The sequence below is a fragment of the Rhinatrema bivittatum genome, chromosome 2, assembly GCF_901001135.1.
Source record: "Rhinatrema bivittatum chromosome 2, aRhiBiv1.1, whole genome shotgun sequence".
NCBI classification, from domain to species: Eukaryota; Metazoa; Chordata; class Amphibia; order Gymnophiona; family Rhinatrematidae; genus Rhinatrema; species Rhinatrema bivittatum.
The window spans coordinates 91,027,030-91,054,909 of record NC_042616.1 but is presented as its reverse complement, the minus strand read 5'-3'; the positions used below and the strand labels follow the sequence as shown (position 1 = coordinate 91,054,909).

The window sequence follows — 27,880 nt, the reverse complement described above, 5'->3', positions numbered from 1 at the left end:
GGGGTGGCTAATGTTTCTTTCAGTTCAGCAAACAGCCAAACTGAAATAAACATTAAAATGAACAGAAAAGAAGAGATCACGTGATGCTGTGAAGGGAGCAAGACGTGTTTCTGACTCGCTCTTTCTGGGCCTAACCGCCATCTGCCTCCATTCCTCCATGCTTTGAAGCATCCCTGCCTGAATATCAGTCCAATACCTCTCTTAAGTGATACCTACCCTTTTCTTGTTCTGCTCACTATCTTCTTGGTCACTTACTGATGCCTGCTTAAAAAGGCCAGCGCGTAGTTCCTGGAATGTCTGTGGGCTTAGCTCCCCCATCAAAAGACAAAACAATTTAAGCATGTTAAAAAAAAATCAGCAAACTAATATTGCCCTACTGCAGAAAACACATCTTGATGATGTTGAACATGGCCTACCAACCATCTGCGCAGTTTGCTAAGTATACTGGGCATCTTCAGGCATTCATAAAGCAGGTGTAACCATACTATTATATAAGTCAGTATCCTTTCAACATATTGCTACCACCGCCAATCCTGCTGGGCATTATCTAATGATTAATGGGACCTTGCAAGGGCAGCCACTTACTAATTGTAACATATATGCTCCAAATCAATACGACAAACAGTTTTTCCTTTCTGTCAACTGCTGCAGGACCCGCCATCTACCTCTATGGCTCTGGGAGGTGATTTTAACGCGGAATGTGATCCCCAGTTGGATCGGTCTCATCCTAACTCGGCCAAAAAACTCTTGCTTCAAAAGGGTCTTCCACTACTATGTAAACATCTAGGTCTTTTAGATGTTTGGAGGGTTCTCCATCCCACCGAGCAAGATTACACCCATGTTTCTTGGGCACATGCCACACAGTCATGCCTAGACTACCTTCTCTTCTCACAAACTGTTTTCTCAAGTGCTAACCATAGAAATCGTCCTACTAACGATATCTGACCATGCCTTGATTTGGGTGGACTTTCAGTGGGGGACCGGTGTGCAAGGCCAACACCCATGACATTTTCCCACGTTTTTGGCCAAAGATGTATGTTTCCAAGAATTTTTACAACAGCACTGGGATGAATTATATGGAATATAATAAAGTGCATGTTGATACTCCTACCCTTTTTTGGGATACAAGCAAGGTGGTGCTTCGAAGTGAGATCATAGCCTTACCTAGCTCATAGACGAAAAGCATTAGATGCCAGACTTCTGCATTTGGAACGACAAGTGCGTAGTGATTGGCAGCGTTTGGCTTGTGGATGCTCTGACAGCCTTGAATACTCTCCTACATCAACACATGGTCAAATCTATGTTCTATTATACATTTCAACTTTTCCAATATGGGAATAAAATGGGGAAATTATTGGCTAACTTGGTAAAGCATAAATTGGGGGCTAAGTATATTGCAGCTATTCAGAACCCATCACATAAAGTGGTGAACTCTCACAAGGGGCTAAGTGAGGCCTTTCTTTCCTATTTCCAATGGCTTTATGCCCAACAATCGGGGGATGAGCTAGCTCAAACCGATTTTTTCCGGGGAATTGTTGTTCCACAACTCACGGATCTGCAGGTGGAGAAACTCAATGCCCCTCTACGTAAAAAGGAAATATGGTTTGGGATCTTAGGAGCTCCATCTTACAAAGCATCCCGACCTGACGGATATGGAGGAGAATATAAAATACTGCAGGACAGTCACCCCTCCTTTGCTTTTGTATTATGAACACTTGCTCGACCACAAGTTTTTCCCCTGCACACCAATAAGGCTCTGATCATGTTAATTCCTAAGAAAGATAAGGATCCTTTGGTTGTTGGCTCTTATCGGCCACTCTCCCTCCTGAATTTCGATGCTAAGTTGCTCGCGAAGATTTATGCTGACCGCCTGGCAAGTGTTCTCACTTCATTGATAGAGATTTATCAGGTGGGATTTGTGCAAGGTCAACATCCTGTTTTTAATGACCATCGGGCATTGCTCTCTATCGCCTGGAGTGTGTCACGTAACATTCCATCTGTATTGGTTAATTTTGATGCCAAAAAGGCCTTTGACTACGTGCATGGGACTACCTCTCTTTTGTTTTGGAGCAATTTGGGATCCGGGATGACTGGTTACAGGTGGTCTGCCTCTTATACTCGGCACCGTGTGCCCAAATATTAATAAATGGCTCTCTACGGTGGAATTTCCCCTACAATGCGGTACAAGGCAAGGCTATACTCTATCGCCACTGTTATTCATCCTATTGCTTGAACCTTTATTAATAGTCATACAGAGGAATGTGACCATTTCCGATGTTGTGGTGCAGACTGTTCCTTTTAAGATTTCTATATTTGCGGATGACCTTTTAGTCTACCTTGCCAACCCCATAACATCATTGACTGCCCGAGGTTCGGGTCCTTCTCGGGTTTCAAATTGAACCTGAACAAATCTGAGGCCTTAGCTTCACATCCTTGTCATCAAAATGACTGGTGGGCAGGAGAAGCCTTTTGCTATTTGGACATTCAGTTATCTTTCTCTCTGGCCAAAATATATGATTTAAATATCCTGCCTCTACTAAAATCCCTCAAGAATAAACTTTTGGAATGGAAAGTCCTGCCCCTTTTGGTAACTGGCCGAATAAATTTGTTTAAGATGATTCTTTGGCCCCAATGGCTCTGTTTTTCATACCATTCCCGTCTTGCTACAGAAGCGAGATGTAAGATTAATTTATGCCATGCTCTCATGATTTGTCTGGTGGGGGAAATGGGCGTGCATTTCTATGGTCCATCTGGTGGGATCCTGGTGTACTGGTGGGCTAGGGATCCCAGATGTAGAGGAATATAATATGGCCTGCTTGCTACATCATGCGAAGGATTGGTTATTTAATTCCCAGCATTCCACCATGCTAGATCTGGAAAGGGAGCTGATTCATCCTTTACTCCCAGTATATGTCCTGCATGCAAAGATGGCTCATCTACCCTCTTCTCTTCTTGGTAATTTCCTTTTGACTTCACTACGCAAGGCCTGGGTATTTCTCTGTTCCAGATTGGGCCACTATCCCCATGCATCTGTTTTTGCCTGTTCGGGAGAACTTGGATTTTCCCTCGGATCTACAGTCCTCATAATTCTGTCAATGGCAGCAAAGGGGTGTGACTACTCTCTCTCAGGTAATCGATTCCAAAGGAGTCATACGCTGTTACGAAGGCTTGACTTCACATTTTGCTCTCTGTCCCCTAAATCCTTCTTTGCATATCTCCAACTACGTCACTACGTCTGTTCTTTGCAAAAATCATACCTACAGGATGTTTTTATAGATCGAACGGAGGAATTTTTTCAGTTGGAAATTCTGAGGCAGTTGGGAATCTTTTGGATCTGTAAATCTTGGCTTAACATTACAATGGAGATCTCATGCAATGACCTGCAAACTAAGGGAGTCATTTATCAAAGTGCTATATGGTGTTTTTGCATACGTTAAGCCATTTTTGCATGCAAAAAAAATGCCTTTAACGCATGCGAAAGCACCATAACATTTGGTGCGATGCATTGAAGTAATTCAAAGGTTCATACCCGTCCAGAGTGACCTGTGACATGGGAGTCATGGGCCCATTTCAACACCTTCGCATGGAGTCTAGAACGTACGACTATCTTCCCTGGAGGGACGGGTGCCACAGTGGGCAGAAGTATCTTAGCAGGGTCAATGAGTTTCCTCGGTCTGGAAAGAACTCAAGAGGGCATCTTCTCATTGATTCTTGATGCTGGGTGATACCGCAATTCAAAATCAAAGCAAGCAAAGCACAAAGACCAACGGGCCTGTCTTGCATTAAGCTGCTGAGTTTGATGTAGATGTTTCAGGTTCTTTTGGTCCATGTATATGGTAAATGAGGTTGGGCTCCTTTGAGCACATGGCGCCATTCCTCAAGAGCTAATTTGACACAAGAGCTCTCGATCTCCAATGCTGTAATTATGATCAGCTGACAAGAACTTCTTAGAAAAGAAGGAATATGGACGAAGTACTCCTTATGGAGTATGTTGGCTGAGGACAGCACCTATGCCCAGGGTAGAAGCATCAACTTCTAGGATGAAGGATTGTGCAGGATCCAGGTGATGCAGGCAAGGCTTGTCTATGAAGGCATTTTTTAACTTCTGAAATGCCTCTATAGACTCAAGTGGCCAGTTTTTGTATTGCCACCTTTGCGGGTAAGGCCGTAAGGAGGACTGTCATGGAGGAGTAATTTGTGATAAACTGACGATAAATAATTAGGAAATCCCAAGAATCTTTGTAGATCCTGGAGCCACTCGGGGTGGGGCCAGTCCCTGATGGCTTTTACTTTGGCAGGGTCCATCCCGAATCCATCTTATTTATTTATTTATTTATTTATTTAAAAGTTTTTTATATACCGCACATGGGGTCACTTACGTGTCCGTCTAGGCGGTTTACAATTTACATACACAATAAAAACAATTTGAACATAAGACACAATAAAACAAAAATAGTTCTTTCTTTACAAGTATCAAGCAGATATGGGTAATTCAGAGTAAACATTTAAATAGTGGTACTGAGATTGTATGCTTCATTAAATAGAAAGGTTTTAACCATCTTTTTGAATTCATTTCGATTAGATGTCATTCGGATACTGTCTGGTATAGAGTTCCACAAGGAAGGACCAAAAACTGAGAAAGCTCTGTTTCTTGTTAGGGCTAAGCTAGTAGATCTGACTGACGGAATTTCCAGTAAACATTTGTCTGTGGAACGGAGCTGTCTTGTTGGTTTATATATGTGTAGCATAGAGCAGAGCCATATAGAATTGGGGTTATAAAGTAGGTTGTGGATAGTGGTTAAGATTTTGTATTTTATGCGGTGAGTAATGGGAAGCCAGTGTAAATGTTGGAGTACTGGGGAGATATGTTCTCTTTTAGGAAGGTTGAAAATCAGTCTAGCAGTAGCATTCTGGATAAGCTGAAGTGGGCGTAAAGATGATAGTGGGAGTCCAATGTATAGTGCATTACAATAATCCAGATTTGATAATATTAAAGCTTGTGCTACGGTTCGGAAGTCTGATGACAGCAGAAGTGGCTTTAGTTTTTTTAACATGTGTATCTTGAAAAATGATTTTTTGACTGTTTCTGATATGTGTTTTGATAGAGATAACTTAGAATCTACTGTTATGCCAAGGTTTCTAGCATGGTTAGTTATTGATATAGATTGTCCATCAAAAGTGAATGTTTTTGGAGGGCGTTGAGTGGAATCAGGAATAGTAGATAAGTAAATTAGTTCTGTTTTCGCTGCGTTCAGTTTGAGTCGATTGTGAGCTAACCAGGTTTTTATTGTTTCTAGATAAATTTGAAGTAGTGAAAGTGTTTTGGGCCATGTTTCAGTGAAAGGTAGGATAAATTGGATATCGTCTGCGTATAGTTTGAAATTTAAGTTTAAACCATCTAGAAGTCGACAAAGAGGTAAGAGATAGATATTAAAAAGTAGTGCAGATAAGGATGAGCCTTGTGGGACACCCGTATTAGTTGTGTACCAGTCAGATTTTGATTTTCCTAAGGATATTCTCTGTGGACGGTTTTGTAGAAATGATGTAAACCATTGTAAAGCTGTATTTGTGATCCCAATTTGCTGTAGGTTAGACAGGAGTATGGTATGATTTAAAGTATCGAAGGCAGCGGATATATCTATCATTACCAGTATGTAATTTACGTTTGCATCGAATCCTCTGATGATGGTGTCAAAGACAGATATGAGAAGGGATTCAGTACTATGTCCTTTCCTGAAACCGTGTTGGTTTTGATGAAGAATGTTATTTTCTTCAATGTACGATGAAATTTGGTGAAGTACAACGGATTCAATTATTTTTGCGATGGATGTTAATGTGGCAATTGGACGGTAATTTGATAAGTTTAAAGGATCTTGATTTTTCTTTTTTGGTATAGGGGTGACTGATGTTTTTTTCAGGGAGTCGGGAAAGATTCCTTGGGATAAAGATGCATTTACTATTTGAGATATGAAAGGGGCAATGTGTTCTTTACTTGATTTGAGTATGGATCCTGAACATGGGTTAAAAGGACTTTTTGATGGTTTAGATTTGGTAAGTATATTTATGATTGTGGCATCATTTATGTTTGTGAATTCTGAGAAGTTACAGGCACAGATTGGGATGAGTGATTTTGGCAGTGGGAGGTGTTTAAATTCTGAAGAGATTGTCTCAATTTTCTTTGTAAAGAATTGTGCTATTTTATTACAGAGATCATTTGTTATCATAGCAGGTGGTTCTGATATAGTTGTTAATTCTCGTACTATGGTGAATAGAAACTATGTACCCCAGGAAGGGGTTCTCCTCTTGTTCAGAAAGACATTTTTCCAATTTGGCATATAGCTTGTTCTCTTGCAGGCATTGCAGGATAATGCGGACATCTTGGTAGTGGGAACTTAGTATCCAAGAAAAAAATCAATGTGTCATCTAAGTATTTGACCACACAGGTGTAGAGTAGGTTGTTAAAAATCTTGTTGACCATCTTCTGAAAAACTGCCAGGGCATTGCAGAGCCCAATGGGCATGACTTAAGTATTCATAACTTCCTTCGCAAGTGTTAAATGTGGTTTTCCACTCATCAACAGCCTTGATACAAATAAGGTTGTACGTATCCCTGAGGCGCAGCTTTGTAAAAACGTTTGAGCCTTGGTGATAGAACATTCTGTTATTAGAGGTAATGGATAACAGCTCTTTTTGATGATGGTGTTCAGGCTGCAGTAGTCTATGCATGGCCTGAGGGAGCTGTCTGTCTTTGCAACAAAAAAGAATGTAGCCCCTACCGGGGAAGAAGAAGAATGGATATATCCACGTTCTGGATTTTCCCAAATGAAATTGGACATGGACTGAGTCTCAGGGAGATTTGAGGGTAAACATGTCCATGTAGGGTCTTACCTCCTGGAATGAGTTCAGTGCCACAGTCATCCGTGCAGTGAGGCAGCAGAATCTCAGCTTCTTTCTTCAAAAAGACATTTTGATAGTACGTGAATTGTGGAGAAAGACCGGGAAGTAAGGTAGCCATGGTCATAGGTCTAGGTGGTTTTATAGGCTCCAAGCAAGAATCCAAGCATCCACGACCCCATCAGGCAAGTTATAGGGTAGCCCAATTGAAGTATGGTTGATGCTGCTGGAGCCATGGTACCCCATGATAATGGGGTGGATGGCCCTGGAAATCACATGCAGATTACGTTTTTCCAGGTGCTGGAGACCAGTGCATAAGGTCATGGCATCATAGTCAGAGTGAGCTGGCCTGGAAGAGGGTCTCCTTAAATAGAAGAGATTAAGTGAGAGGTCATCCAGTATGTGGAAATTAGGAATTGGACTAATAGTTCCTTCAAAATAAATTTTCCTCTAGTCAGAATCCACAAAAGCCTTCACAAAGAAGCATGTGGAAGCCAACTTCAGGGTCACAGGAAGTAGTAATTGGGAAGCTGGAAAGGTAAGGCTAGGGTCATCTCCCCACATGACCCTAGGCATTGAGGTTTCCCGATCTCAGTGAGCATTGGGCTAAAAGATGCCCCTGAGCTGCACAGTACAGGCAGAGGCCCTGCTGACTGTGATGGAGCCTATTCTTTGGGGCCGAGCAAAAACATCCCAATTGCATTGGCTCTTTTGGGGGAGGAGAGGTTGAAGGAGTAGCTACCGGAATGAGAGCAGGTGCTGAAACCAGGGAACCAATGCAATGCTTCTTCGTGCAGGACTGATCTCTTGTGCCCTTTGCTGTAGATAGCGGTCCATTTTGCCAGTTAGGTCGATGAGCTTCCCCTAGTGAGTTAGGGAGATCCTGGGCAGCAAGCTTGTCTTTGATTTTAAGAGAGAGGCCTTCAAGAAAGATAGCAACTAAACTGTCCTCTCGCCAGTTTAGCTCAGTAGCCTGTGTCCAGAACTCTATTATGTACTCTTCCAGCATTCTGGAGCCTTGACTGAGGTGAAGCGAGTCAGAAGCCTTAACTGCTGCATGGCCAGGATCCTTGAAGACAATTCAAAACTTTTCAGGGAATGTTGCAAGTTGAGCAAAAGGGGATCTGCTCATTCCCAGAGGGGAGAGGCCAAGCTAAGGCTGTTCCAACCAACAGAGACAGAATGAATATAATTTTTAACTAGTCATCGGGGAAAAATGGTGCCTGCAGTTGAAAGTGCATGTGGCAATGTTTCAAAAATCCCCAACATTGCTTGGGATCCCTGGCCTACTGGGGCGGAGCTGGTAATTGTGGTATGGGATGCCTGGAGGACATGGAAGGTAGTGGTTCCGATTAGGGATGTGTATCGTTTTTCTGACAGATGAAAATATCGTACAAAGCGATAGGAAATTTTTGTGTGCTTTTCTTATCTTTTGGGGGGGAGGGGAGAAAGGGCACACAGAAAAAAAAACTCCCAAACCCACCCCGACCCTTTAAATCTAATTATTTAGAATCCTGCCCCCCCCCCAAAGAAAATTTCCTAAAGTACCTAGTGGTTCATCGGGGGTCCCAGGAGCGATCTCCTGCTCTCGGGCCGTCGGCTGCCACTAATCAAAATGGCACTGATGGCCCTTTGCCCTTACCATGTGACAGGGGCTATCGGTGCCATTGGCCGGCCCCTTCACATGGTAGGAGCAATGAATTTCCCATGGTTCTACGAACACGATACCGGAAACGATTCCAGAACGATTCACATCTCTAGTTCCGATGCAGATGGAGATGGCACCACAGAAGTGCTCAAGGCATCCAGGTGAGTGGATAGCCAGTCCATTGAGGTGGCCAGAGGTTCTAGGGTTCCTTGCTGATTGTGCAGCCTGTGGGCTAGACCTGGAATAGTCTGCAAGGAAGTCAAGTCTATCGAATCCATGGCCTCAGCAACCTGTTGCATCTGTAGACCCTTAGGCTGAGGACTGGATTGGTGCAACCTGTAGGGAGGAGCCCTGCAAGTTCCCACCATCTGCAGATGACCCAGATGAATCAGAGACCCAATGGGACCTTCACCTATACCAGCCCTTTGTTCCCCTCGGGTTGAGCCTTTGGGTGCCGGGGTCAGCAGATCTTAGGTAGGATCTCTGCTGATTGCAGAAGTGGTGGTCCTTGGATAGCTTGGGTTTTGCCAGATAGAGATCAAGCGAGTCCAAGGTCTGGGCAAAGGTCAAAGCCAGGCAATACTCAGGCATATCCGAGATCAGGCAATGGTCAGAGGCAGGCAGCAATCAGATGTATTTGAGATCAGGCCGAGGTCTCACCGAGTATCTGTCCGAGAGGAGGGACGGATAGGTAGGGCAGGCAGGCAATGAAGAAAGAGATGAAGACTAAAGACAAGGCTGGAACTGAAGAAAAGATGCTGGAGCAACACGCTGTATCTGGAGTAGGTGGACCTGTTGCTGAGGCATTGAGGCAGAGCTAGCAAGGGCCTTTTATAGTCCTCGGTGTCTGACATCATCCAGGGGTGCTGCAGGGCTTTTCCCAGTGCTGGCTATTTAAATCAGACAGTGTCGAGTGCACATGCTTAAGGAGAAGTGCCAGTGGTTGCAGTTGGCGGCGTCCTGCTGCGTGGAGGTCAGGAGGTATTTCGCCACATCAGAGTGCGCATTCCACCACAGGAAGAGCAAGGGGGCCTCACGTATTTCAGGTGTCAGCAGCCCAACCAGGAGGGTGAGTGTGGTGGAACACCAAATGCAACAAGTTCTTTGACTTTTCCTTTAGAGCTCCCTTTAGCTTCATAATGACCCCTTTGTCCTCATGTCCTGAACTATTCGTAGATGAATCCTCTACCATATTTGTCTTTGGTTCTTAAGTTTACTTGTGTGTATATCTCATTCTTGCCTGAGTCAATTTTTTGTATATAGATATTTTCTAATGCTTCTAGACCCTTTGATTGTTCTCTGAACGTATTTTCATGGATTCACACAACCCATCCATCAATATTTAGAGAGTTTCACACTCTGTTTTCTCTAAGCCTACTTAGACAGTTGGAGCAAATATTTATACATAGAAACATAGAAATGTCGGCAGAAGAAGACCAAACAGCCCATCCAGTCTGCCCAGCAAGCTTCCACACTTTTTTTTCTTATACTTATCTGATACTCTTCGCCCTTTTTAGTAACTTTTTGGTTCTAGTTACCTTCCACCCCTACCATTGATGTAGAGAGCAGTGCTGGAGCTTGCATCTAAGTGAAGTATCAAGCTTAATTGGTATGGGGTAGTAACCACCGCAATAAGCAAGCTACTCCCACGCTTATTTGTTTACCCAGCCTGTGCAATTCAGTCCTTATTGATTGTTGTCTGAATATAAATCCTCTTTTCTTCATTCCCCCTACCGTTGAAGCAGTGAGCTGCGCTGGATATGTATTCCAAGTGAAGTATCAGGCTTAATTGATTCGGGGTAGTAACCGACGTAACAAGCAAGCTACACCCATGCTTATTTGTTTATCCAATTTAGCACTTGGTTGTTGGGCAAAGTTCCAAAACTAAGATTGGGAAGCCTTTCAAGCAGCACAAAATGCGTCATGTTATTCATGATAGTGAATCCATAAAAATACTACCTTTTGAAGAATAACAATTACAGGTAAGTAATTATCCGTCCTCTATATAGGTGTGTAGTAGACAACTTGGTATGAATTGGTGGACTTGGATGAATTATGAATACATTCATTGCTTGAATAAAGCTTATTGATTTCTCATTGTCTAATGTAACTACTAGGAGGACATGCACTGTTTGTCATGAAGCTTTCTAGCTAATACAGTAGGGACATTTTTGGGGAAGAAAAGTTACTGTATATTTCTGAAAATTTTAAACAATCTAAAAAAATTGTATTTCATCAGCGCCTAAAGTTACGTGAACTTATCCTACAACAACAGCGACAGAAGAATGCTGGTCGTCAAGAAAAAGGGTTACAAGATCCAGCAGCTTCTACTCATTCTAATACTCTTTCATGCTGGCAACAGGAAAATCTTAATCGGCAGAATGAACTTTTAAATAGACCCCCTCCTCCCTACCCTGGAAATATTAGGGGTCCGAGTGTTCCTCAAGGAAGTCAGAGATTTCCGGTTTTTCCCAAAGAACAACATGGGCCCTTTCCTGGTGATGGACAGTTCAACAGATCACAATTTCCAGGAGATGCTTCTGCTATGGGATTAAGACCTCATGGTCATAGGTATTTTAATTATTTTTTATTTTCTAAAAACTTAAGGCATTTATATATTTGAATTTGTTCTATGACTTTTATTTTTGCTTTTAGCCTAATTGCATAGTTCTTATTGCTGTAAAGCCAGTATATAAATCAATAAATTAAATCAGTGCATTAAATTCTTTATAAATATATATCATTAACAGAAACATGGCATGTTATAATGTTGTTTGTTTTTTTTTTAAAGATTTTTATTTATTTATTTATTTAACTCTTTACCAACATTCATGATACAAATCATATCATATCGGTTCACAAGGAATAGGGGGATTGTAACAATAATATTGAAGAGGAAGAAAAATTAAAATAAAACAAGGTTATGTAAACTTGGAAACAGAAATGTGCCGGAGACAGAGGAATAACGTTGTAAACTTAACAAGGCTATACTGGAAGTGCATTGGGTCAGAAATAAGGCACCCTAAATATATATATAGAACTTATATATATATATAAAACTTATATATTTAGTAAGTGTAAGGTTATTATGACAATTTTGAAAAGTTGTATATTAGGGTCCAGTCTGGTGGTTTAGTGCTAGCACTACCTGGTGTCTTTCAGGAGACCTGGATTTGATTCTGGATCTTGGTTGTGCCTCTCAGGCCAGCCAGAGGCTATGGAGGCTACAGAGACCGTGTTCACAAATCTGGGGAGATGGAGCCTTTGATATTGTATAGCAGCAGCCCCGACTGTCCACACTAAGAGTGATTATCCCTTACCAAATTCCAGAAGGAGCTGTAGTCTATGTCCCCTGGCCAAAAATTATCATTGTGATGCCTGAGCTAATGGTGGGAGTGTTAAAATCTAGAATAACCCCAGAGAGTTTCATGTGAAGGCCCATGGCACCTTAGTCAGTGAAGACCAGTCCCAGTTGAGTTAAAAACTCAAAGAAGCAGGAGGATGCTGTCTATATCCCCTTGTCTCCACCTTCCACCAAAGCAAGTGGTTATATATTAAATGAACCCTTCAACCCAGCCACTTCAAAAGAAAGCTAACTTTGAACTGTTCTATGAGTGAGTGCTATAATATATCTACATATTTTATATTTTCTTTTTATTATTTCTGTTAAAGTATTGCTTTGGAAAGTGAATAAACATTTTATAGTACAAAGTAAAGTGTTTTTAGAAAAGAGAGAAGGGTATTACAAATGGGTGGATTAATACAGTTTCCATTTTAGAACTACCAGATCAAATTAAGTAAGCAATTATTAACATTGATTTTTGTCTTTCAGATTTGGGTTTCCTGGAGGCAACCATGGGCCAGCTCAAAGTCAGGAGCGTTTTCTTGGACCTCCACAGCAAATGCAAGGACCTGGAATTCAGCCAATAAGAAGAGCTTTTTCTTTAGACATGACCAGACCTATGAATAACCCACAAATGAATAATTCTGTTGGACATTTTCCATCCCAGGGTTTGCAAGTTCAGCAACACAATATATCAGGGCAGGCATTTATAGAATTATGCCACAGAGCCCCTGATTGCAGACCCAGGCTTTTCTTTAGTCCACCTGGTGCTAGTGTTATAGAAGTAGTTCCCCATCATCCAAGGCACGGAAGTTTCATTCCTAGGCAAACCTTTCAGGGACCAAGAGTGATGGAATCCATAAGGAATAACCAGCAGGGTCTGGGTAATCAGATACAAATGCACACAGGTTTGGAACATTTGTCACAGTCTCAACATCCACCTGTGCTTGTAATGCAGTCTTTGAGTCACCAACCAGTTAATGATGCATTTTCGGTACCTCCTTTATCTGCTTCTTCTGTGGCAACTAATAGTATGCAGATTCCTAATCAGTCAGCTGTTGGATTAGAAGAGAAGCTTGATCCTGATGATCCCTCGGTGAAAGACTTAGATGTGAAGGATCTGGATGGAGTTGAAGTCAAAGATTTAGATGATGAAGACCTGGAAAATCTGAATCTAGATACAGAAGATGGGAAGGGTGATGAGCTAGACACCCTAGATAATCTAGAAACCAATGATCCTCATCTTGATGACCTTTTGAGATCAGGAGAGTTTGATATCATTGCATACACTGATCCAGAACTTGATCTTGGTGATAAGAAGGACATGTTTAATGCAGAGCTGGATCTTAGTGTTCCAATCGATGATAAATTGGAGATCCAGTGCAAGATTTCAGAAGAAAAAAAGAGTGAACAAAAAGAGGATAAAGTGGCCATTTCTTCTGATACACTTGCTTCACATAATAAATCTAATATAATCACTGATATAAAAACAGAAGCATTATCTCCAAATGCACAAGAGACCACCCAGTCTGAAAGTACAAATTGTGATGAAATGGTAGATTCTGAATGTCCAGAAAATGCTGCTCTAGAAAATGGCAAAACAGCATCTGTGGAGCCTTTTAGTCAAGAGTTAGCTGAAAAACCAAATGTGAGCAATGAAGAAACTAACTTGCCTAGCCCTAATGTCACTCCAGCACCACCTCAACTACCTTCTCAGGGTTCAGTGGGTTCAGAAAGCATGACTGGATCTGATCCAGTTATTTCAAATGTTCAAGCTAATGAGAGATTGGATAACTCTGAGATAGGTCCTCTGGGTTCTCCATCTCAGGCTTTGCTTCCAACACAGCCTAACCATATGTCTGCTGTTCCTCAAACTGTAATGACACCTGCTGGTCAAATAGCGGATCATACATTGAATTCAAATTTGCCCATGGGTTCAAGACTAAACCAAAGCTTCTCACAGGGGCCAAATGTAAATTCAAATTTTATGCAAGGGCAGCCAGCTAGTCACAACTTTGGTGGGTCAGGACAATCTACTAACCAGGCTATGCCTTTGGCAAATCAGCCAGGTTCCAGCAACATGTCTGCTTCTCAACAAATTATTCTCCCTCAAACTATGAACCAGGGGAATCGAGAGAGACCTCTTCTGCTAGATGAACAACCACTTCTTTTGCAGGATCTTTTAGATCAAGAAAGGCAAGAACAACAGCAGCAAAGACAGATGCAAGCCATGATTCGAAATCGCTCAGAACCATTTTTCCCTAACATTGGTATGTATATAAAATGTGCACTGCATTGTGAAATTTTGAAATCTAAATAAATAGAAAATAATTGTAAAATAGACATTATATTGATTTGTTTGATCTACAATAAGAAGAACCATGTTTAAATCAACTGATTTTATTTTTGATTGACCAGCAATTTGTTACATTTTTCAATATATGGAAACTAGAATACAGTTTCCTTTTTTAGCAGACAGACACATCCATAATGCATTTGTTTCTCAGTTCTTTAAATTAAAGGCATTTAGGTAACAAATATACACCCATTTAGGATGCAGCAAGAATATAATTATTTATGTAGTAAAGGTGACACAGTATTTACACAAATGACTGTACAATTTGAGTACACAAGTAAATATTGATACATAATACAAAATCCTTGTGCAGCATGTTTAAAAAAAAAAGACTAGAAAATGTTTCGGAGAAACTATAACAAATGACAAAATTACTTTTATGGGTGTGCAATAAAAAGTATTTTGTATGCATCTCTGGTACATTTTTGAGAAATTGAAGTTTCTAGATGATACAGCTTCTTCTCTGGACTTCTTGAAATAGTAGCGACCCTGGTTTTACTCTGTTTTCATAAACTTGACTTCTTAATCAAAGAACCCTATAAAGAGAGCTAAAAAATGTATTTTCTTTTACTCTGCCATTTTGGAAAAATACAGTATAACTGAATACTTGTAAAGCAATGCATTTGAGCTATTCTAGATGTTAGTGTAGAACAGTGTTTTCCAACCCTCTTCTGAAGGCACACCTAACCAGTTCAGGATATTCATAATGAATATGCATGTGATAGATTTGCATACATTAGAGATGCAAGGTAGCAATCCTGAAAACCCAACTGTATTGGTATATCTCTAGGAGAGGGTTGGGAAACAGTGTAGAAGTAATTTCAGTAACACTGTAAGGAATCTTAAGGGTTATATATTTTATGATGGTTAGCAGGAGAGCCTTTGCCAGAGATTTTGACTATGGTTACACATTAGGTCCTAATAATCTCTATTGACTATATGTATGAATTACTGTACAATAAGGAAAAAAATTGTTTGAAATGTCATAACTTTATGACGTTGCCCATCCTATATGGTATTAGAGGTACTTCATCAAAGCTGACTCCAAATTTAAGCTTGATTTAGTATTACCTGCTGGTGTTAATTGTTAAAATATAGTACACTACCTCACTGTGAAAATGATTACTAATGAATACTTTGTATACTAAACACTACTTAGTAATCGATTTATAAGTTTCAGGAAAATTTTGAATCATATCTCTGAACACAGCCTACAAAACTGGCCTCTAAATCCTGTTGGATTTGTCAGAAAGCTGCAGAGAGCGCACAGGACTTCTGATCAGTTTTCTGCAAGAGCTGCTAGAAGGGAGCAAATATTTCTTAGTGTGTACACCAAGCCCAAAATTTCTAAGAAAATAACTTTTAAAATAGTTTTTTTTTCCTGACAGTTTTTAGCACTATATCATTGAGGGTGTCTTTTAAATGTTGGCCTACTTTTTGAATCTGCAGTATCAAAAAGCTTTTTAAATGTGCATAAATTAACCTACTAAAATATTAGCTTTGTAACCATTTTACATTCTGAATTTTTTATTGTAGATTTTGATGCAATCACTGATCCTATAATGAAAGCTAAAATGGTGGCTTTAAAAGGGATCAATAAAGTGATGGCACAAAGCAACATGGGGATGCCAACAATGGTTATGAACAGGTAAGCAAAGTGAGCATCATTTGTTTCAGGGGGGAATTCTAAATTGCATTTTTTTGAATGAATATGAATCTTTTATTAAAACTGATGCATAATGGCTTGTGAATAGAACTATAAAGGCCCATTTTACCTTTTCTACAGTATCACAGTCCTTGCTTGATCTTCAGCTTTTTTTTCTAAGTTCCCTGCATTAGTCACTAGACCCACTGCTATATTTAATCTGTGTTGTCATAAACTGAATCTTATGCTAAGGTATTTTGGGATATAAACTAATCAAATGTCTATGTAAAGTAACATATAGCAGGATATGTATGTGGTTGTAAAAATATATCCCTATTCCTCAGGGATATTTGGCCTTGATTTTCAGCATCTGAAAAACATATATCAATGTTTGTAATCACAGCACTGTTATTCTTCAGATAAATCATTTAATTTACTGATAACTGAAAAATAAACATTTTGCTAAAAATATATACTATTTTAGTATATTTAATTACAAATATATAATTACCCTCCCACCAAAGTCCCCATGGTGTTGTACAATGGAGAAAAACAATCCTTAAAATCGAGCAAATAAGTTTAAGTAAGCAATATAAAGAGCATAAATAATAAATACTATATTAGTTCTAGAATTTTGTGAACATGGCTGAATAGGAACTATCTATCACAGGGGGTTCTCAAACTTTTTGAAATCAGGGACCCCTTTTCAACCTCCAGAATTTTTGCAGACACACACACACACACACACCTGCAGTTATATCCCATATCTAGAAAAGCTATTATCTGGTGATTAACAGACTAAATTTGCCATGCTATCTTGGGTGACATCATCCAACAGCGCATGGTATGAAGCCTTCTCAAAGTAGCAGAGCTTTGATACTCTGCTCATGCATAGCAATTCTTGAGCCATTAGCCAGTTATAGAGTCCTCAGTTGCTTCTTTTTCCACACCAAGGCATGGAGGTGAGGATCCTTCTCACCTCTCCTCAGTTTTCTAAACAAAAAATTTTTTCACTATCATGATCCCCAAAGCAGCACTTTTTTTAATCATATTTTTATTGACATTTCCATTTCTCTAACAATATTGAAAGTATATATCAGTTGCCTAATATAATGTAATTTAGTAACCTACCCATCTCCTCCCCAAGAACTTAAATACATCACATATTTCAGATATCCATAGCCTATCCATCCCAACCAACTTACAAGTTTGTAGGGAAGAGAAATAACATTACAAGTCATCCTTCTGAATATTATACACATTATACGTTTCCTCTGTCTTCTCCAAGAACATAAACAACAAGCCCATCTGGTCACAGTTTAGTCAAAACAATACAAAGTGTGGAAGAATTGGAAATTTGTAAGTGTGTACTGTAGAGCAGCCACAATTACCATTGATAATACTTTAGCAAATTTTATTTTTCTCTGCTGGCAAGAATTTTGTAAAGAAAGACCATGACTGATGGAAAAAGTTCTTAGATGAACTAAAGTCTGCCGATCTCCATTCTAATATAAATAAATCCAACATTGAGAGGCTCCATGCGGCCATATATAGGACTTGTGGTATCCAGTCACTTGGCCAGAATTAACCTCAGAGCCACAAGGCATCCTTTTACCATCAGCATTTTATGTTCGTTCTTCAATATTTTCATTGAGTGCATATGTCCTGATATGCAGAAAGCGGCCAACCAAGAGGAAGGATCTGTTAATAGAATTGTAAAATACTGCCACAACTGCTGCCAAAAAAATTGAATCTTAGCACATTCCCACAAACAATGCAATAAAGATGCCGAAACTTGCGAGCATTTAAGACATTTATCAGAAGGTGCTAATCTTCACAGCAAATGCTTTACTTGTCAATATATTGCGCTATTAATTATTCAAAAATACATTTCCCTAAATCCAACATTGATCACTATGCATTTTATTAAAGTAAAGCATCACAAATATCTTCATCATTTAATGTCAAATGCAGTTCGAGACCAAACATCAGTTAAAGTACATAGAACTGTATAATTAGAATTGGTATATAAACATTTATACATACACTTAATAGACACTCAATTTTTGCTGAATAAATGGAGAAGTTGTTGAAAGGGACCATTTGTGATCTCTTTACCCTCGGATGGAGTCAGTGTAGCTATATAGCTACTTAACTGTCAATAGAGAAAAAAATCACTCTCTTGTAAATGTAAATTTTGAGAACAGTATTCAAAGGAGTGCACAGCTCTCATCTGCAAATTAATAAATGGTAGGATAATAAAAATACCTCATTCCCTAAGATGATATTTTTTATATAGGTTTACCAGAAACAGCACTTTTAAGTGCTCACCATTTTGAAGCGGGCACCGGGATTTAAGTATTGCCAGTGTGGACATATGTCCACCACAGATGGCACAATTATTGCTATCTGTGTTTGGAGCCTGACCACAAGTAGGCCCCCTTGCAGAGATTGCGGCCGCATGTCACTGCGCACTCGTGAATGGGCTGAAAAGATAGCCAGGCTGCGTGATGTAGATGTGGGATTTTTAGCATTGGGCAGCTACGTGCCCTTTCCAAGGTCTTCCATTCAGTCTTTGCTGGGGCCAAAGCCTCAGCATCCTGAAACTCAATCGCACTACATCGATTGGACCACCAGAGACTTCTACAGCTGCCTCAAAACTGAAATCCAAACATTCCAGGCCAGCTGAAGCCAGAACCCTCACAAGTAAGGGCAGTGCTTTAGGGATTAGGCCAGTGACACAAAAAAGCCAGCACCAGCATTGTCAGTTCCAGTAAAAAACACATCATCAACTGCGTTGACCAGTCAATTCAAATCTGCATTGAGACCCTCGGTGCCCGTCACAACTCATGATGCACCTCAATATAACTCGCATCTGTCATCTCAAGGCGCAGTGTGTCTGACGCCGACCAAGCCTCCAATGCACAACATATGCCTCATCATTCTCCAGCTTCAGACATTCAACTGGTGGCTATTCCACCACCCAGGGCCCACAAATGGCCTCAGAGTTCTCCACCTTGCCATACTGTGCTACTGAAGAAGGGTCCACTATTGTCTCCAAGATCAAAATTCTCGCAAGAAGTGGAGCAAATCTCAGCTATAATTAAGGGCCTCTTCACTTCTCTGTACCCCAAAATGCAGCCTCCAGATTTCCATTTCCTGGTTTGAGACCTAGAACAGGAAAAACCTTAGCCTCACCACTTTCTACCCAGGGTGGAGAGCCCATAGAGCTCTGTATCATGTGAAGGCTCTTCCATTCCCGGGCAGGAACCCAGTCCGCCAGCTTATCCTCACTTGGACTGCTGTCAGACACTCCTGAGGAACCCTTGGAGCACTCATCTCCTCCAGATGACTTTACATATTCTAAATTTGTGGAGAAAATGGGGGGTCCATTGAAGGTTGATGTTCATAAGATACCTGGCCCACATAAAAAGGTGTTTGGTATCTTAAAGATATTAGACATACCTTCTGAACCAACAGCAGTACCATCTCACGCAGTATTGGTGAAGTCCTTGGAGATCACGCAGTCTAACCTGCCGGTATTTAGGAAACTAGATCTTAAATTCCATTTGAAAAAAACCTCAAAATTACGGAATGGTCCAGCTACAACATAATTCAGGGTGGTAGAATCAGTCATGAACAAGGCAAAGAAATCTAAACTTTATTACAACACTCCACCAGGCAAGGACAACCAGATTTTAGATTACTTTGGCCAGAAGGTGTTCCAAAGTTTTATGCTAACATCTTGCACTGAGCAATACCAATTCTATATGATAAGGTACATATATGAATGCCTTCAACAAGTGAAGCCCTTTGTCCAGTCAGACGGGTGAGCAGACATCACCACAACCACTCCAGGATTTGGAGAAAGATCTGAGGCACCTACTACGCTCTGTGTATGAAGCTTTTGAAACAACGTTATGTACATCCACAACTTCCATTGCCGCCCATCGTATAGCATGGTTGAGAACCAATGCAATTAGGGAAGACATGCATGAAAAGCTTGCTGAACTACCATGTTTAAGAGACTATCTTTTTGGTGACAAACTCAGATAAACAGTCTACAAGGTCAAGGAACAAAATGTAGCAGTGCAGTCCTTGACGCTATCAACAGACCAGCCACTCACACTGAGGCAATACTACTTGCAATACAAAACAAATCATGCTTCCAAAGGAACCATACAAGCAGTACCTATGTACCAACAGCCTCACTCTCAACTGCAACAATATCAACAGAGAGGGTATCAGCATGATCGTAGATCACAGAAGCAGCAAGTGACGCCAAAGAATCAGCAGGGTTTTGAAACCCAGTATTTTGTACTGGTAATGGTTGGTTTCTATCTGGAAGCAGAGGTATTGCCAACAGGAATGGTGGATTGGAATGTGCTCATATGCATCTTTTAGATCGAGTAAGCACAATCAATCATTTGGTTGTATGAAAGGCAATATCGACTTGAGAGTTGTTATCTTGAATTTTTCTTTTTGTTAAAAACTACACAATGTGGTCCCAGATAACATTCGACCACTGGGTGTTAAACATAATTCGATATATGTATCACCTGAATTTCATTACCCCTCACCCAAGCCTCTCTCATTTAGCCCCACCTATGCAGGATTTCTCTCAGATTACTCTTACTTCTGGAAGCGGGAAAGCTACTGGCACAGAAGGCCATTCGACACATCCCACAATCTTACATCAACAATACTTGCTATTCCAAATCTTGCTATTCTAATACTTGCTATTCCGATACTTGCTCATTCCAAAATGAACAGAGGGTCTTTGACCAATTTTAAACCTCCGTCCTTCCCACAAGCGACTCCAAAAAGAAAAATTCAAGATCACAACTCTCAAGTCGATATTGCCTTTTATACAACCAAATGATTGGCTGTGCTTACTTGATCTAAAAGATGCATATGTGCACATTCCAATCCACCATTGCTGTTGGCAATACCTCTGCTTCCAGATAGGAACCAATCATTCCCAGTACAAAATACTTCCCTTTGAACTCCCCTGTGCCACGAGAGTCTTCACAAAATGCTTAGTGTTGGCTGTGGTCCATCTTCATCACAAACAACTGCAGATCTTTTCTTAACAACTGGCTAATCGTATCTCCAAATGCGGAATCCTACCATGATACAATGCCTAGAAACATTGGTTTCCTGATAAATTACAAGAAATCAGTACTCAAGCCAACTCAGATACTACAGCTTCTAGGAATGACAATAGACTCCATCCGCACAAGAGCATTTCTGCCAAGGACAAAGCGTAATGCCTGCGACTGCTTGCTCTATAGCTAAAAGGTCATACCATGAAAACAGTGCACAAACTTCTGATCCTACTAGGCAGTATGGCAGCAGCCATTCATGTAGTATCCCTAACCTGTCTGCACATGTGGACGATTGCAGTGGGGCTTGAAGGCGCAGTGGTCACAGATCCATCAACCACTATCTACCAAGGTAATCCTGACCACCTCCATGAATCGAGATATAAATTGGTGGCTAAAACCAAAAGTATTAAAAGAGTGGGCACCCTTAAGGCCACTTACCACCGGTTCCACCCGAGGTTGGGGAGCGTGCCTGCTTCAATACAAGTTGCTAGTTGAGTGGTCAGCCCAGGAATACACTTATCAAATCAACCTAATGGAACTCAGGGTAGTTCACAATGCCCTATTGGTGTTTGAGCACTTCCTGCAAGAGAAAGCAATAATGGTCCACTCAGACCATCAAGTTGCCATAGTTTACATAAACAAGCAAGGAGGCTTGGGTTCCTCAATATTGTGCAAAGAAGTGACCCTGATATGGGATTGGGAACCCAATATTCGATCACACTTCAGGCAATCTACTTGCCTGGGATAGCAAACATGCAAGCGAACAAGCTCAGTAGAGTATTTCAACCACATGTATGGGCACTGGACCAGCATGTAGACAATGACATATTTTCCCAGTGGGGAGAACCGTACATAGATCTCTTTGTAACAGAGTGCAATACGAAACTACAATGGTTTTGCTCTCTTCTAGCCAGTCCAAAGATAGTGAGCAGGACGCGTTCCTCCTATAGTGGTCAGCCGGTCTTCTATATACCTTTCTGTGCCAATTCCTCTCATTACACGAACTGTACAAAAGTGCATTCAAGATGAAGCTGACATGGCTCTCACAGTACCAGCTTGCCTGAGACAGCTGTGGTACACCTATCTTGTCCAAATGTTCTAATTCAGGAAGACAGGACACTCCTCCACCTAATCCTCCCCTTTCTCCACCTCACGGCATTGATGTTGAGCCCGAAGTCTTAGCACCATTACTACTTCCACGGCCAATAGAAGACGTTCTCCTCTCCTCAAGAAAACCATCCAGTCACCACATCTATTCCTTCAAATGAAAAGTTATTCAAATTGGTGTTTATCTTATGCTACTGATCCTTGCACTTGCTCACCTGAGCTTTTGCTCAGTTACTTATACACCTTTTTCAGTCAAGTCTACAGACCTCGTCAGTAAGGTTTCATCAAAGTGCTATTGCAGCTTACCACCACCAAGTCAAGGGACTTCCCATTTCATAAAAAGCTTACTTCATTTGCATCCTCCAGTGCAAAAATATCCAATACCTTGGGACATTAATATAGTCATGATGACTCTAATGTCGAGCCCATTTGAATCCCTGAAAATGATACCTGTGAAGTATTTAATGTGGAAGACTCTGTTCCTAGTAGCAGTTACTTCTACAAGAAGAGTCAGTGAGCTTCAGGCCTTAGTTCATATCTCACCTTATCTATAATTCTTCCACGACAAAGTAATGCCTTGACCACATCCAAACTTTTTACCAAAAGTAATAACTGCTTTTCATCTGAATGAAGCGAACTCCCCACCAACTTTCTTTCTGAAGCCACATCAAAACGAAAGAGTTAAAGCATACCTCACTATGGATTGCAAAAGAGCTCTTTCTTATTACAAAGAAAGGATACAATATCATAGGCTTACCCAACAGCTTAAAGCTTGTGTATTTGTTATAAAAAGTTAGCCAAATATAGGAAAATGTTTAGAGCGTGTGTGTGTTTGTCTTTCCCTCCCTCACACCCCTTTTCTACCTACCTCTAGCTCATCCTGTGATTTATAGGCAGGAGACACTTTAACATTAAAAATCAATCAGCCATTTATCTAAAATACAGGATTGTTCCAGCCCTTATCAAGAGTTTAATTATCCCATTGTAGGTGAATACCAGATTAATTTGGGGTGGAGGAGTAGCCTAGTGGTTAGAGTAGCAGGCTATGACCCAGGGAGACCAGAGTTCAAATCTTGCTGTTGCTCTTCCACCCAATCCTCCCCTTGCTCCACCTCATGACATGAATGTTGAGCCCGAAGTCTTAGTACCATTACTAACCCTCTTCAAGAAAACCATCCAATTACCACAACTATTCCTTCAAATGGAAACGTTACTCAAATTAGTGTATATCTCATGCTACTGATCCTTGCACGTTCTCACTTGTGACATTGGGCAAGTCACTTTACCCTACATTGCTCAGGTACAAAATTAGCTATCCCTGTGGGGATAGGAAAATATCTGTAGTACCTGGATGTAATCCGCTTTGAAGTGCCAAAAAGCAGAATATAAAAATCTAAATAAAAAATATATTAATAGTGAATAAACCAATAAACTTAAAGGACTCTTACTTACACATTCCTGTCCCTTAGCAACTTAATTTTGTTGTGTTCTTAGTTAAGTTTAAGATGAAAGCAGCAACCCAGCAGGAAGAGGCAGACCTTCTAGTCTTCTGTATCAAATGCCTCGTATGAATTTTTACCTGCTGGTGAGAAGTTGTATGTGTGCACTCGATGCAAATAGCCCCTGGCTCTCAGAAAATGTATCCAACCTCTGGAGGTTAGAGTAGCAGACCTGGAGGAGCTGAAGCAGACAGACAGGTTTCTAGAAGAGACCTTCAGGTACATAGTAGCCAAGTCCCAATTCCAGTCTGGCAGCCCTTGAGCTGCCTTGGAAATGGAAGGTCTCCTGGTTGGAGAGCATGAACCTGGTGCAGCAGGAAGCAATCCTGAGTAAGGACATGTTCTCCAGGTGATGCTTTTTCCTCTCGCAAAGAGAATGACTCCCAGGACTACTGCACAGGAGGGAATCGTCAGCTGAGTTTTAATTATGAAATGGTCTGAAAACGGTATCTGTCATATCACAAGATATGACCCTATTGAACCATGACTCTGATATCAAGATATAGTCTGAAAGAGAATATACATTGTGAACATGAGAGTAATAGGAGAATTCTCTATCATCCAGATATAGCAGATGCTAAGGATGTGAATCGTTTTTCTAACGAATAGAAATATCGTATGATATTTCTAAATTCGTTAATATAGCGGGTAAAAAAAGAAACTATCAATTTTCCCCCTGAATTTTCATAAAAATCGTTTTTCGGGTTAGTGCGCACTCAGGGGCGGATTTTAAAAGGTCCGTGCGTGTAAATCCTTCCGGATTTACGCGCGCAGGGCCCTGGCGCGCCTAATTTGCATAGGCCGCCAGCGCGCATAAAGCCCCGGGATGCGCGTAAGTCACGGGGCTTTCGAAAAGGGGCGGAAGGGGCGTGTCCGGGGGCATTCCCGAAATGACGCGGCGTTTCGGGGGCAGGCCCGGGGGCGTGGCGCCGGCCCGGGGGAATGGTCGAGGCCTCCGGACCAGCCCCCGGGACCGGAGGACGGAGCGGGGCTGCCGGCGACGCGCACAAAGTTACGCCTGCTTTCAGCAGGCGTAACTTTGCCGACAAAGGTAGGGGGGGGTTTAGATAGGGCCGGGGGGGTGGGTTAGATAGGGGAAGGAAGGGGAATGTGGGGGGAGGGCGAAGGAAAATTCCCTCCAAGGCCGCTCCGAAATCGGAGCGGCCTCGGAGGGAACAGGCAGAGCGCGCTGGGCTCTGCGCGCGCAGGTTGCACAAATGTGCACCCCCTTGCGCGCGCCGACCCCGGATTTTATAAGATACGCGCGGTTACGCGCGTATCTTATAAAATCCAGCGTACTTTTGTTCGCGCCTGGTGCGCGAACAAAAGTACGTGATCGCGCAAGTATTTAAAATCTGCCCCTAAGTCATGTTAGCGCACAGTAACCCGAAAAATGATTTTTCACTAAAAAAAAACAAAAAACGGTGATGATCCAGAAAGCAGGAACGATCGGGCATCCAATTCACATCCTTAGCAGATGCCAAATATCTACTAAGTTCAATTCTTCGCAAAGAAAGCTAATCCCATTATCTGTTTGATTTTTTTTTTTTGGCATTCTGGGTGGGAGGCAGTCACTAAGGGTTGTCTCTGATGTTAAAATCCCCTCCAATCAAAGAAGTATATCCCTGTGATGAGGCCAAAGTAGTCACTAATAAAGTGAAGAAAAGATGAGAGTAAGAATTTGGTACACAGATATTGCCAAAAGTATTTTAACCCCATAAAGCGTGCCCAAGATGATGAGAAAACAATCCTCTGAGTCTTTAAATTGGCACTCAAATTCAGGGTAATCATTTATATAGTAATTTAGCCACCCCCCTCTGAAGCGAGGAGAAAAAGAAATAGCAATGACCCACCCATTCCCTCTTTAGATTCAGGTGTTCTGCTTAATCTAAATGCATTTCTTGCAGGAAAGCAATGACAGATTTATTCTTTCTTAATTCTGACAGCATTTTTATTTTCCTTTTTATGGGTGAGTGTAGTCCATCTATGTTAAGAGAACACGTCACATTAGTCATTTTCAATATAAAAAAGCAAGAATAAAATGAGACAGCATTATCTTGTTACTAAGGATTGAGGACTCTCTGGCCTGGATCCTCCCCCCAAAAGAATTGGATCAATAAAATACAGTATTATTTATTGGTAACTGAAAAACAAAAAAGACCTTCATTGTTAACAGCAGCACATATTCATACCAACACTTTTCATATTAAGTATGCATTCTATAAAGAATCCACTTGCCTTGACTATTAAAGATCAGACCAACTAAAAATAAATTACCTGAAATATTTATTATGGTATTACTAATTAAGCTCCCCCTGAACTTAAGTGTTCTGCTTTTACAAATGACTAAATTATCTAAATTACTTCCTTGTGTTGCTAACCAAGTTTTTCTGTGTAGTGAAATTACCTGTATTAGTGGGTTAGTCTATAAAGTTAGAATGGAAGGTAGGGGTGAGTGGGAGTTGGCATGGGGGGAGCCCTTTCCCTTTTATTTTTCCTTTCCTAACTTAAACAGTGATAATATCCAACAAACAAAGCAATGCAAAGTATTGCAATGCAATGCATTGTATCATTTTCAAAAATAAAAAGAACAAAGCATTTAAGAAAAATTATCTTCCTTCAAAATAAGGTCTCAGCCATTGAATTCAAGTCATAAAAATTGCCTTTTGTGGTTCAGCTCAAAAAATGTTTGGTGCATTTTGGTACCTTATGCCCATCAAGTACTGCTTTGTTGGATTTTGAAGACATTCAGTTTGATAATGAATACATCACAATCTCTCTATAAGTACTTCCACTATAAACCCAAAAATGTTGCAGTAAACCTAATGACTCAGCCTGACACCTCCAGCAGAAAGAATCTAACAATTTAAAAAAATGGATAAATAAAAGGGTACCTAAAATTATTTAGGAAAAGTTCACAATAATGCACCTACATAGACGACATCTTCACAGGTATATACAATGCCACGAAAGCTATGGCTGCTGGAAACTTAGCTTATTTCATTTAGTCATAACATTTGAAATTCGTAAATGGTGTACCAGGTAAACAAGTTTGAGTACTTCCTTAATGCTGTACAGTCAACCTGTATATGGGATTTTTTAAATCTAATTGCTTCTAGATGCAATTCTATCATTTAGTAAGAATATTCATAAAATATATTGTATATGATTTCTTAGTTTGCCAGAATTCATGAACATTTCATATGTGGATTAAAGAGAGAAATAAATTCAAAGTATAAGAAGATTTTCTATGTTACTTTTGAACAGATTTCCATTCATGGGTCACCAAATGACTGGAACACAAAGTAGTGAAGGACAGAATCTTATACAGCAAGGACTTGGACAGGTAATATTTCAAATAGGTCAAATTATATATTTGTGAATCATTGGTTTTGTATTTTCATTGCATTCCATTATTGCTTTAAACATTAATATAGATTCCTAATTTTAGGATGGAAATGCAACACCTCAAATGACTCGGCCTAACCCTCCCAACTTCGATCCCAATTTTGTCAGTAAGTATAAATTGCCATCTGTAACCTAGCTGTTTTGTTCTGAAGGTGTAGTTTTCTTAAAGTAGATGGGCCTGATTCAAATCCTGTGATACTATGTATCACTTACATTAGCAAATTTGTCTTTATCCAGTGTATATATCTGCTCTGAGAGATATGGGCCACCTGTTCAATTGCCATATTTTTCTGTTGACTCTTCAGAATAAAAATATATGTACTTATCAGATAAGGATTAGACTCAAAGTATATTTGTCATTTTTTATCCTGACTGTAATGATAATTAAAATTTGCGAATTTTATGTAAAACTTATTCTTGTGTTTTTAGATGAGTCTCAGAAGAAGCAGTATGAAGAGTGGCTTCAAGAAACACAGCAGCTTCTACAAATGCAACAGAAGTTCTTGGAAGAACAAATTGGAGCTCACAGAAAATCTAAAAAAGCTCTTTCTGCCAAGCAACGCACAGCTAAAAAAGCTGGACGTGAATTCCCAGAGGAGGATGCAGAACAGCTTAAACATGTCACTGAGCAGCAGAGTATGGTTCAAAAACAGCTAGAACAGGTAAAAGGCATGCACATGCCAATCCATTAAATGCTTTTAAAGGTGAATTTTAAAAGCCATAGGCGCAGAAGTTGGGCTTGTGCGTGCCGTGCAGATTTTAAAATGCACAAATGCACGTGTATCTCCTAGTACATGCACACACATTTTTTTTTTTTTTTTTTTTTTTTTTGCAAAAGGGTGGAAGGTGGGTGGGGCATGGTCATTCCTAGAT

At 40.6% G+C, this 27,880-nt stretch overlaps 1 protein-coding gene across 8 annotated transcripts in view; it reads left to right on the top strand.

Moving 5' to 3' along the window:
* KMT2C (lysine methyltransferase 2C) overlaps window positions 1-27,880 on the top strand; it is a 979,844-nt gene that overhangs the window by 724,801 nt on the left and 227,163 nt on the right. For all 8 annotated transcript variants that reach the window (XM_029588444.1, XM_029588443.1, XM_029588442.1 and 5 more), the window contains 6 exons: window positions 10,781-11,112; window positions 12,374-14,154; window positions 15,777-15,888; window positions 26,867-26,945; window positions 27,051-27,114; window positions 27,437-27,669. In XM_029588444.1, the coding sequence (XP_029444304.1) occupies window positions 10,781-11,112; window positions 12,374-14,154; window positions 15,777-15,888; window positions 26,867-26,945; window positions 27,051-27,114; window positions 27,437-27,669 (2,601 nt within the window). The remainder of the gene's footprint in view (window positions 1-10,780; window positions 11,113-12,373; window positions 14,155-15,776; window positions 15,889-26,866; window positions 26,946-27,050; window positions 27,115-27,436; window positions 27,670-27,880) is intronic.